General features: G+C 39.8%; 1 protein-coding gene across 2 annotated transcripts in view; it reads right to left on the bottom strand.

Annotated features, from left to right (window-relative positions):
* Positions 1 to 794: 794 nt before the first annotated feature.
* Positions 795 to 11,860, bottom strand: part of ARFGEF3 (ARFGEF family member 3) — a 182,658-nt gene continuing 171,592 nt past the window's right edge. For both annotated transcript variants that reach the window (XM_019029912.4, XM_063707892.1), the window contains 2 exons: positions 10,246 to 11,464; positions 795 to 9,098 (listed from right to left, as the gene is read on the bottom strand). In XM_019029912.4, the coding sequence (XP_018885457.2) occupies positions 8,907 to 9,098; positions 10,246 to 11,464 (1,411 nt within the window). In that variant the 3' untranslated portion in view covers positions 795 to 8,906. The remainder of the gene's footprint in view (positions 9,099 to 10,245; positions 11,465 to 11,860) is intronic.

Below are 11,860 nucleotides of genomic sequence, written 5' to 3'. Positions count from 1 at the left end.
TGTCGCCCAGGCTGGAGTGCAGTGGCGCAATCTTGGCTCACTGCAAGCTCCGCCTCTGGGTTCACACCATTCTCCTTCCTCAGCCTCCCGAGTAGCTGGGACTACAGGTGCCTGCCACCACGCCTGGCTAATTTTTTGTATTTTTTTTTAGTAGAGATGGGGTTTCACTATGTTAGCCAGGTTGGTCTCGATCTCCTGACCTTGTGATCCGCCCGCCTCAGCCTCCCAAAGTGCTTGGATTACAGGTATGAGCCACCGTGCAAAAAATTTTGTTTTTAATTGACATCACTAATTACATTAATTGTACATATTTATGGGGTATAGTGTGATATTTTGATATATGTGTATTTAAAACAATAATCTAGTAAGATCAGGAAGTTAAAAGTGGCTGTATTTTTTAATATTACTTTTAAATACTAATATTCTTATTAATTGAGGGATTTTTGGTTGTTTATGAACAAAAGGTAATACTTTAATTTTTTAAATGAATGATCTACATCAATATCTACTGACAGTAGGAATTTGATATAAGTTCTTATGAGTAAAAGATAATATCATAGAATAAGCCCTTTTTTTAAACAAGGAAATGATATATTATTTCTACAAATTTGTTTTTTAGGCATATACCAAATTGTCAATAATGACTATCTCCATGTTATAGGATTTAAAATGGGCCTTTACATTTAGACTTATGAAATGCCATGAAAAGGGGCCTAATTCTTTTGACAGAATTCTGTAAACACAGGATATTTATATATATTTATTCAGTAAACACAATTGTTTCATGTACCAGATTTTTAATGCATTTGAATCTTTATTCTACAACACAAGCAACATAAATACAATATCTTTTAAAATATTTTCTCTTTAGAATTTTCATTTCCACCTCAGATAAAATGTACACAAAATACACTTGCAAGCTTGCTTACAGAGACCTGTTAAACAAAGAACAGACAGATTCTATAAAATCAGTTATATCAACATATAAAGGAGTGTGATTTTCAGTTTGTTTTTTTAAGTAAATATGACCAAACTGACTAAATAAGAAGGCAAAACAAAAAATTATGCTTCCTTGACAAGGCCTTTGGAATAAACAAAATGCTTCAAGGCTCCCGGTGAATGGGGTTGCAAGATGAATTTTGCATTTTATAGGTAAAATGGTATACTGACTCAAATCATTATGGCTATACCAAGCTTCATTTATTTATAATCTTCAATGAAAATAAGTTGATTCTTTGGCATAATACTATAAGGAATAAAAGGACCCATACCACCCACTGGCTTTATCTAGAGCGGGAGATAGTAGTAGGGGAACTGTTTATAATGTAATTTGTCTAAGTTTATTCCTCGTAGAAAAGCATATTGAATAATAGTCTCTTAGCATGATTAGGGCAATAAACATCTTATTCTTATCTGTCCCATCCCCACAACACAAACTAAGAAACAAAAATAACTTTTCCCCCTAGGCACCTCCTCCCGCCCCATCATGCCACACCTGGATATTCTATCACATTGTTTCAACTGAAGTGAAACCCAACTTATCAAAAGCATTCATCTTTGTTCAGCTTTGCCTATTTTGTGGGAAATCAATTTTTATTAGAGAGAAGCGCTCCCAATAAGAACCAGATGAAAGAAATGTAGGACAAAGCAGCTTGCACATAATCCCGAGGTAGCCAGGGATGCTCACTGGGGCTGGCAGTGTCAGGGCCCGAGCCTCCCTAACTTTAAGAAAAAACATAATCTTTTACACATTGGTTCAAAAGATTGGCTTTTGGATTCCCTCCTCTCCTTTTTGGCACTGGTTGGTAAAACAAAAATAAATTACTCTTAGAGATTGACTTTTGAAATTTAATTTTAAAATCAGTGTTACTAAAAGAACTAAATGCACACATAATTTCCAAAAATTATGGGAAACTAAAGTAAAAAAAAACCAAAAAACCCTTATTTCCATCCACAGAGGCAAAAACTCTGTAGATTGTCTCCTTGATATCATCAACATTCTGATATGCTTTCTGATCTCACTAATTCTAGTAAATATAATCATTTCCTTCCATTCCTACAATAGTCTAAACTAATTTAAATGAAGTCAGCATATTTATTAAGCAGAAGTCTTTAGAGAAACCTCATTGAATCAATAAGCATTATGTGTAATTAATACAGTTTATAAACAGGTGATGATTTTTAAGTGACTTGTTTTTTTCTTAAATCATTCTCTGTATGGTCCTTAAATTTTTTAATGGTAAGAGAATTTCCAAAGCTAATTAATAAAGTAAAGAAGAGATAAACTAAGGCCCCCTCTATATGAGTTAACATGATTTCACTGAATTCCCAAAGCACACTGATTCACTTTTATATTTTTCCCATTATTTGGAAGATGAAATAATGAATATGGTCTCCACCATGTAGATATGTGCACAAACACAACATATTTACTGAAAAGTCAAAACAGGCACACCTGCTGCTTAAAATGGAATTGGTTCATTTTGCAAATTTCCGTGAAGCCTTTGGGTAGACTCTTTACAGATATATACGAAATTAAAATGTTAATTTACGCCAGACAGTTAAATGAAAGATGAAGGTACAACAAGTACTCTCATCTCATCTCAAATGGCTAGTATTTTGGTGGCCAATGAAAGATGTAAAACAACTGGCAAGCAAACAACTATTCAAAAATCTGTAAGCCAGGAGCCAAGGCTGTAAAGGAGCTGACATGGAAACATCTCATCAAAACGACATGGATGGAAGAAATTCAAACACTACATACTTAAATTTAAAATCACCTTCAGTACAAGTCAAAGGGTCAACATGATACAAATGATCATCCATAGAATCAATGTTTCTAAATACAAAGACAAGAAGCTTAGATTTATCTCACTGTTCCATAGAACTTATACATTCATTGTCTTCTAGCTTGTAAAAACCAATTGTTGGTATAATAAAACTGGAAACTGGGAAGATTGAGCAAGACTGCTGTATAGAATCCAATCCCAAGTCATCTGCCCAAGGGTAGATTCAGTTTTTCTCTAGTGTTTGATAAGTCAGGCTGATCTTAAAGGTAGAAGTTGGAAATTTTTTCAAGGCAGTGGTTCTCAAAGCATAGTTCCCAAAACAGCAGTATTGGCCTCACCTATAAACTTGTTAGAAATGCAAATTTCCTGATTTACTTAACTGGAACTCTGACCATGAGCCCAGCAATCTGTGTCTTATTTTTAAAAAAGGCCCTCCAGGTGATGCTGATGTGTACTAAAGTTTGAGAACCACTGTTCTAAAGACAAAAGATACTAGACAACCACTGGTTAAACCTTCAGGATAGGAATTAACAGTACGAACAGTTCTTGGTGGTTGAAAAGGGTGGAAGGACCATAATTAGATGGGATTCACCAGCAGTGGAGTGCCGTTTTGTCACTAAAGTGGTCAGCCACTCTCTCCTCCCTGGTACCCCTTTGTAGTATTGTATAAAGATACAGAGAAAAGGTTCTGTATGGTGCTAGTGGTGTGGTAGTGGTTTCTCTTCAATGATGGAGTGGTACCACAATTTATAAAGAAACCGATGATCTCAGGAGATATTTTTGGTCTGTCTTCCCTGAAATAAGAATTGTGTTTTGGAAATCTAAAGGGTGTTCTGTTCCAAAATCTTAAGTTATTAGTTATTTCCACATCAAATAGCAAACACTACAATACAGCCAGGGAAAGAGGATCTTCCAAACAAACAAAAAAGGTATGTTTTCTAGATTGCTCCACTACTAAATGAGAACTTTTTTTTTTTGAGGCATAATTATAAATCAAGTTCTTGATCAATTTTACAAATCTTTCCCAGTGACAAGCTCATATTTCCAATAAAAAGTGCTCTTTTGCTTTCCTAAGGCCACACTAAATCTCCCTGGGGTCACCTAAGTGGTGCCCAAGCATATTGAAGTTTTGTCATCTGCTTACTGCAAGACTCTGAATTTTCCTTCTGCCTGTTTCCTTGTCTGTAAAACAAGTGGAAATGTGTAGATGTTATGGCACATGGTTACTATGGATGTCGACCTGATGCCCTTAGCACCTGGCTCTTCAAGAAATCCTGTCCAACCAGCTGCTTCCTCTTCAGAGAATGTACATTTTGAAAAATGGTTATCCATTATTTTGCATATTCCCAAACTTTGTGCTACTAATTTAGTACCATGTATTTCCCAGAGAAGCAAGTAAAGAGGCACTGTTGGCTACAGGGCACTTTATTCTGAGTTGATTAAATGATATTTGAAAAAGGTTTACAAATTGTGCATGCCGTTCCAGACACACACTGCCATGTTCTTCTGTGTTAATAGCTGGCCATGAATAGTATTATTCCATCATTTCCACCTAATTCAGTGAGTTTTCTAAAGTAACACTGAATGTCTGCTTGAAGACTAAAGTTTAGATTTTGGTTTTATTTGCAAACACTTGAAATGTGTTACATGTGATTTTTTTATGTATAAACATGATTCATTTTCTTTTTTCAACTTTATTTTTAAAAACCTCCATAACATCCCAGACAGATCTGAGATGTCAAATAGTCTCATTTTCATGGCCTCATTCCTTGAAACTTTTTTTCATACTAGAGTGCTTACTCTATAGACTTAGAGCATGTTGTCAGAGAGAGAGTATGGCCCTTGAATTCAGAAACACCTCTTTTGCAACCAACTTTGCCTTTTACTTGTTATCTTGGGCAAATTTCTTAACCTCTCTGGGTCTGTGTTCTCCTCTGAAAAAATGAGGAACACAATACTTGTCTCACAAGGTTGTTGTGAGGACTACGTGTGATAATACAGGTAAGGGTTTGCAATCACAGTGACATTCACCACTCGCCTCCTCCCTGCTATTTGTAACCTCTTGCTATTACTATCAAAGGTCTTCATTCTGTTTAGCTTGATGGGACTGATACTAATGGATTTTCCTTTCTGAGAAAACTTTCCTGTATAAGCAGTATTGTGATGAATCTGGCAAAGTCAAGGATATCTATTATATAACTGCATTACCGTCTCACAGTGAAGGCTACTTGACTCTCAACTAACTCTGTATAAGCCTTATTTTAAAACAACAAGGACAAAAAGCCTAATGATCATTGTACAAATATGTTTCAATTTCAAGGTACTTCTGAATTATATTAACATTTTTGTCATGTTTGATTTAAAAATTTTATTTTTATTTACTTGAGACAAAGTCTCACTTTGTCACCCATGCTGGAGTACAATCTCGGCTGACTGCAATCCCTACCTCCCAGGTTCAAGCAATTCTCCTGCCTCAGCTTCCCGAGTAGCTGGGATTACAGGCAGCTGCCACCATGCCCAGCTAATTTTGTATTTTTAGTCGAGACGGGGTTTCACCACGTTGGCCAGGTTGGTCTCGAACTCCTGACCTCAAGAGATCCACCCGCCTTAGCCTCCCAAAGTGCTGAGAGAGATTACAGGAATGAGCCACCACACCTGATTTAAAGTATTTTAATGCGAGCTGTTAAGTATGTTAGCATCTGCCTGGGTTCTTATTGGTCAGTCATTACATAGACCCCAAATCATAAAGGTGTTCTAGTTTTATATCTATGGGGAAGGCTGGAAAATTACCACAAGGGAAGAGAGAGAAGATGGTGTAAAAAGGCAGCCTAACTATTTTTAAAAGCAGATCAGGAGATACAGGAGCTAGGTGAGATGCTATGGACAGTGCATGAGGTTCAATTGTGAAAACCGATGTCCTCATTAATGACAGAGAGAACTCTGTCCCTCCATATGCTTGGCTGGGCCATCATCAGTCCAGGGTCTCTTATACTTGGAGTTTTCCAGATGTTTGTTTCATGAAGCACACTTTACCAAAATTTAGGAAAAGAAGAGAAAGATCTCAACTTTAAGGTAATATACTTTTGGCTATAAATACAGGCAACTAAAAACAATGTATAAACTCTGATTCTGCTTAGGTCTGTAAATACATGCTAATAACTGTTCTTAACTTTAAAAGGCTGCCTTGAATTTTGTCTTACTGTTGCTGCAAAAGAGACTGTGAGGAGAGAAACACCTGACACTTTCAGAGACTGGGAGGGAGTGAAACAAAGTTGGGGGAGTGGGCAGCTGAGTCACAGGAACAGGGCAAGAGACTGAGCTGGGCAGCCTGGGAAGGTGCCACTCCCCTCTCAGTGTTCTTCATCTCCTCCCTTTCTTCTCCACCTGCTGGGAAGAATCACCTGAAGGCCTACTCATTAGAGACTACTTTGCATCAAGCTGCAAATACCTCTGAGAAGTACTGCTGTCACTCAGTGATGGTTCTGGTTGAAATCTGATGTCAGTGTGGATGTCTGGTAACTCGAGTGCAGAGTATGTTAGGACTGAGTTATAGAGAAGACAATGGGAAGGTACCAAAACACTCTTAAAAAATTGTAGGTCAAGAGCTCTGTACACCTACTCATCCTTTTATTCTTGGGACCCATAATCAGGCTAGAACTAGAACAGTGTTTGGACACAGTACAGGGTAAACTTATGTTCAAGAATTTTGGATCCCATAATAGAGCATCGGGGAGAATGCTGATTTCCAAACAACTAACATACTTTGGGATACAGTATTCACTTTTTTTTTTTTTTTTTTAAGATGGAGTTTCACTCTTGTCACCCAGTCTGGAGTGCAATGGTGCAATCTTGGCTCACTGCAACGTCCACCTCCTGGGTTCGAGCGATTCTCCTGTCTCAGCCTCCTAAGTAGCTGGGATTACAGGTGCATTCTACCACACCTGGCTAATTTTTGTATTTTTAGTAGAGACGAGGTTTCACCATGTTGTCCAGCCTGGTCTCAAACTCCTGACTGCAGGTTATCCGCCCACCTTGGCCTCCCAAAGTAAGTGCTGGGATTACAGGCGTGAGCCACTGTGCCCAGCTGGTATTCTCAAATTGAGACAGCTTCCTTTGAATTTTTCTACTTTATAAAAAGTTGCTATGTATAAATACTGCAATTCTAGCCTCTGCTTTACTGAAGCCTTTTCCCCCAGTAAACTGTGGAGTACTCACAGGTTCACAAAGAAGAACTGAACCTCAGGTAAGCTATAAAAAGAAACAAAGCAACTGTGGTGTTACTTCTGTTGGAAAATTAAAAAAAAAGCAGTTATCCAACTTTCAATTCCATTTATAAAATGTAAAAATTCAAAAGTATACAACATAGTTCATTGATATCCCAACAATTCATTGCCTTTTAAGATCAAATAGCTGATTACCTGTTTCTAAACTTGAATTATTGTCTAGTGAGTAAAAACTGAAGGCAAACAGAGTGTTTTGTGGAACTGGGAAAAAAATGGATTCTGTGGTGATCTCTAGATGGTACACTGAATGATAAGGGTGTTTTTTCCAGATCACCTAAAGAAGTCAGAACACTGCCTTCCTCTTAACCTCTAAGTTAGTTCCATATTTCTCAAGGAGGGCAAAGTTTACAAATACCCCTTTAAATCCTTATTTCAATACTGTAGAATTTATGTCTTATATTTAAAGGGTGACTTATTCATTATGAATGGGGCTGGGAGATTATAATGTATGCCTTAAATAACTCTGCTCTGTAGAATGTGTGTAAGTAAGCTCGATTGAGGAGTTTTCAATCATTAGGATAATGTAAGAAATATAAAAATACTATAAATAATAAGATAAAGCTTTCAAACGTATTTTCTAGTAATACTTAGAAATATCCACCTGAAATATTGGTCTGAATGCAAAGACATCAAACATAGGGTAACTTTACTTGGTAGATAGGAGAAATATTTTAAATAGACAAAATTTTCTAAATTTCAGTGTCTTTCTGCATTACTTTCATTTTGAGACTAGAGCTTGTGTAACTGACACCATAATTTTGCAAGATTGTTGTATTATATTTTAAGATTGAAAATGATTTCATCATAATCCACCCCCACCCCACACTCCCTGCTCCCTTCCCTGAGTCCCTTTCCTCCAAGCGTGTTGATATAAAATGAGTTGCGTTTTCATGTTTTGTTTTCTTAAAAACCAAATGCTATACCTTATGTTCAGACAATTGTGGAGCATAGAAATGGAAGTGCAACAAAGGACTAAGGCACCTTTTTTTCTTTCCTTTCCTTTCCTTGTTTGCCTTGGGGATGGAAACAAACACCACAAGAACAGCCAGGGTGGCTGGTCAGTCTTACGTCTCTTGACAATCTACTTATCAGCCATTTTCACTGGGTACTCTGTGTCACAGGCTGATAAGCCACAGACTTCAAACCCTGCTAGGAAAGAACTTTCTTCTTTTAGAAATACAGAAATAAAGGTACAACAGTACCTTACATGGGGAAATTGGTGAATACCTGAAAATCTTAATGATTTTGATTTAGGAATAATTTTGAAGTGTTCTGTATTATTTTACAACAGAAGTCACCTCTTTCTTGATTATGACACCCTAGAATATGTTTTTATAGTTGTCTTCTTCCCAGCCAGACCCATAACCATAAATCTTCCTCCAATGAATAATCCCTGGTACTAGATGTCTGAGTGTTTATCAGCTTGACTTACCAGCAGATATTGCCTTAGGAATTGTATTTATTTTTTAAATGATGGATCAAATGGATCAATATAGTGTTTTCAAATGAGTAATCCTTGAAAATGACCCATTTGGGGACAACACTGTAAGCAAAAGCACTGGGAAATATACTTCAAGAGTTAGAAACATATCAAGGATTATAGATTCTTCTATAATAATGTGCAAAATCAGAATATCGTTTGTGTCATCTAGATACAAACCTTAGTATGGCCCCAATGCTGATCAGTGGTTGGAAAGGCTTTTTACATTAGGAAACACTGTTCTCTGAGACAGTAGTTTAAGTGGGGCTAGTGGTGGGGAAAATGCAACAGCTGGATTGGCAGGACTCTAACCCTCACTACTGTTATTTGGTGGGAGAGTAGAACAGGAGTCGGCTACACAATGATGTCATAGACACGGCCCACCCTGCCCAGCCACTCCCTCACAGCCTGGCGAACTCTGATGTCGGTCACGTGACAGGTCAGCTGACTGATGCACGGGAACACTGCGGGCTGGAGGGCCGTGAAGGTCTGGTCTGGGAGAATCTGAATCTGATTGAGAACTGTTAGCACCATGTTGGTCCATGCCTAAGAGAAAAGATTTAAGAAAATCAGTGGCTTTCCCCCCTGGTTTTATTTGAACACTTGAGAGTGGCCCTGCCAATGTGGAAATGGTTTTTTTCCAGGCTTTAGTTGCAATAAATTAGTTTTCACTCATTTAATATGCCTATAATAAATTGTAGGCATATTAATTTATTATGCCTACATCGTAACTTCACATACATAAAGATGGGCAGAGACTTGCCTTATTTTCAGCTTTCACAAACTACTAAACTCTTACTTATTCCTTAGATTTAAAAACAACAACAACAACAAAAAACCTCCCTCGCCTTCTCACAGTGAGATCTCCACAGGCCGTTAATCTCAAACTCATGTTTTGATGCACCGTAGAATTACACTCAAAGCCTCCCTGAAGAATGAGAATTTTTATGTGCACAGGATGGGCTAGAAAAACTTGAGATGAAAACAGTTTGAAAAAAATTCATTGGCATAACCACACAATATTTACTTTGCTTTTTTCTTTTATATAATGCTTCATAACTAAGAATTTCTTCAGGGCCATTTTCGAATGACACACTAAGAACTCAATGCTAGTCAAAGCTTACTTGTTTTTAAAGACAGGGTCTCTCTATGTCATCCAAGCTGGAGTGCAGTGGCACCATCTCAGCTCACTGCAACCTCTGCCTCCTGGGATCACACAATCCTCCTTGCTCAGCCTCCCAAGCAGCTGGGATTACAGACATGTGCCACCTCTCCCAGCTAATATTTTATTATTTTTTTTTTTTGTAGAGATGATGGGTTTTGCCGTTTTTTTTTTGTAGAGATGATGGGTTTTGCCGTGTTGTCCAGACTGAAAAAGCTTACATGTTATAAGCTTTAGCCTCACCTTATTTATACAGGTAAGTTCCTAATTCTCAATAATATACATTACTATGGAGAAAAACAGTTCCTGAAATTACCTGAGGGTAAAATTCCAGCTTCATAATGACATACTGATCCTGGGAGATCCTGCACTTAGGTTCAGGCAGTCCTCTGACTTTGGAGGGAAATCAGTTCATACCCTCTACGTGTTTCTATAAATCTTAGCCTGTGTATGCCTGCTCTGCAACGGGGGGGCCCATCCAGTACTGGAAACCCAGCCTCCCGCCCACCTGCTCTGGCCACAGGGATGTACCTGGATCTGTGCTTCTGCGTCTCTCACCGAGACACTGAGGGAGCTCCCGGTGGAGCCTGAGCGGGGCCTCTTGTCCTGTCGCAGCAGCTCGGGGCCTGCGCTGAAGGAATGCCGCATTTGCCCTTGGTCCATCAAGTGCTGGGGACGCTGAAGCAGCGGGGAGTCCTGGCCCCTGGGACCCAGTGGCTCTCCTTTCTTCTCCACTTTGACCTCTTTGGGGAACGCGGACAGGTTGTGCTGCTGTTTCCTCTTTTTGTATTCAGTCATCAACTTTGAAATGGTCTTGTCGGCTGCCATGGTGTAGATTTTGTTCCCCGCATTCTCCCACCACTCCTTCTTCCGGCTGGGATCCTTCTTCTCCACTTTGGGGCTGGGGGGCAGCAGCAGGTCCCCACCACCGACCTTCAGGCTCAGGGACTCGCCCATGTGCTCCCGGGACTGGCTTCTGTCATCCTCGGAAGGGGTTTCTTTCCCAGAGAAGCCCCCGGTGGATGGGGTGGATGACTCGGACTGGAAGGAGGGCAGGATGAAGAACGGATCGCCCTTGAAGGTGGGAGGCTCCTCCATACAGCTCTCCAGGTCCAAGTGCATCTGGATGTAGTTGTTGCACAGTTCCATGCACAGCTTGTGCAGCCTCTTGACCAGCCACACCCAATCTGCGTTGCTGACAGGCTGGACGCTGAGCAAGGGCATCCGTGCCCGCCACTGTCTCTTCTCCTTGCCTCTCGGGGGGCTGACCTGGGCGGTTTCCTCAAAGATGTCTTCATCCTCAGATGAACACTGCTGGGAAGAATCTGTGCTTCTCTCGTCGTCCTCAAAAAGGACCTTCTTCACTTGCTCGGCCGTGATGGTTTCTTGATTGGTGAGAACAGCACACACCAGGGCATGGAAATAAATGTTAAAGCTCATCGCAGACTGGCGGTAGAGGTTGGCGGCGCCCCCGATGCCAGACACTTTCTTCAGCAGGCACTTCAGCCCGGGGCTGGTGTCAAACTCCCTGGCAGTCCTATAAGAGTCCAGCAGCAGGTCGAATATGACTGCCAAGTTCTGCATAGAGATGTATCTGAGGAAGCCAGCCAGCTTGGCTTCTGGCACTTGTATCGTCTTTTCCTCTCCAGGAGAGGGGCCTTTGACAAACTCTTCTAACAAGATGTCATATAAGTTCTGGAGTAACACCTGATGAGACAGCAGGCTCACCACAATTTCCCTGAAAGACACGCTTCAAGTGAAAAGAGAGGGCTCGATTAATGGTTTTCTGCCCTATATCAGGTGTCTCAAAGCAATATAGACGTTACCCATTTCAGAACGATATATGCAAATTTACAAACTAAACTACCTCTACTCAAATGTCTTCCATGAAAGAAGGCATACTTTTTGGGCATTGTGTGATAACCATTTTAATCACAACTAGTGGAGTTCTTGACACTTTAAAAAATTCCTGAAGTTGGGCCGAGCGCGGTGGCTCAAGCCTGTAATCCCAGCACTTTGGAAGGCCGAGGTGGGCGGATCACGAGGTCAGGAGATCGAGACCATCCTGGCTAACATGGTGAAACCCCGTCTCTACTAAAAATACAAAAAATTAGCCGGGCGTGGTGGCGGGCACCTGTAGTCCCAG

This window comes from Gorilla gorilla, chromosome 5, assembly GCF_029281585.2.
Source record: "Gorilla gorilla gorilla isolate KB3781 chromosome 5, NHGRI_mGorGor1-v2.1_pri, whole genome shotgun sequence".
NCBI classification, from domain to species: domain Eukaryota; kingdom Metazoa; phylum Chordata; class Mammalia; order Primates; family Hominidae; genus Gorilla; species Gorilla gorilla.
This window is presented reverse-complemented; position numbering and strand designations above follow the sequence as displayed.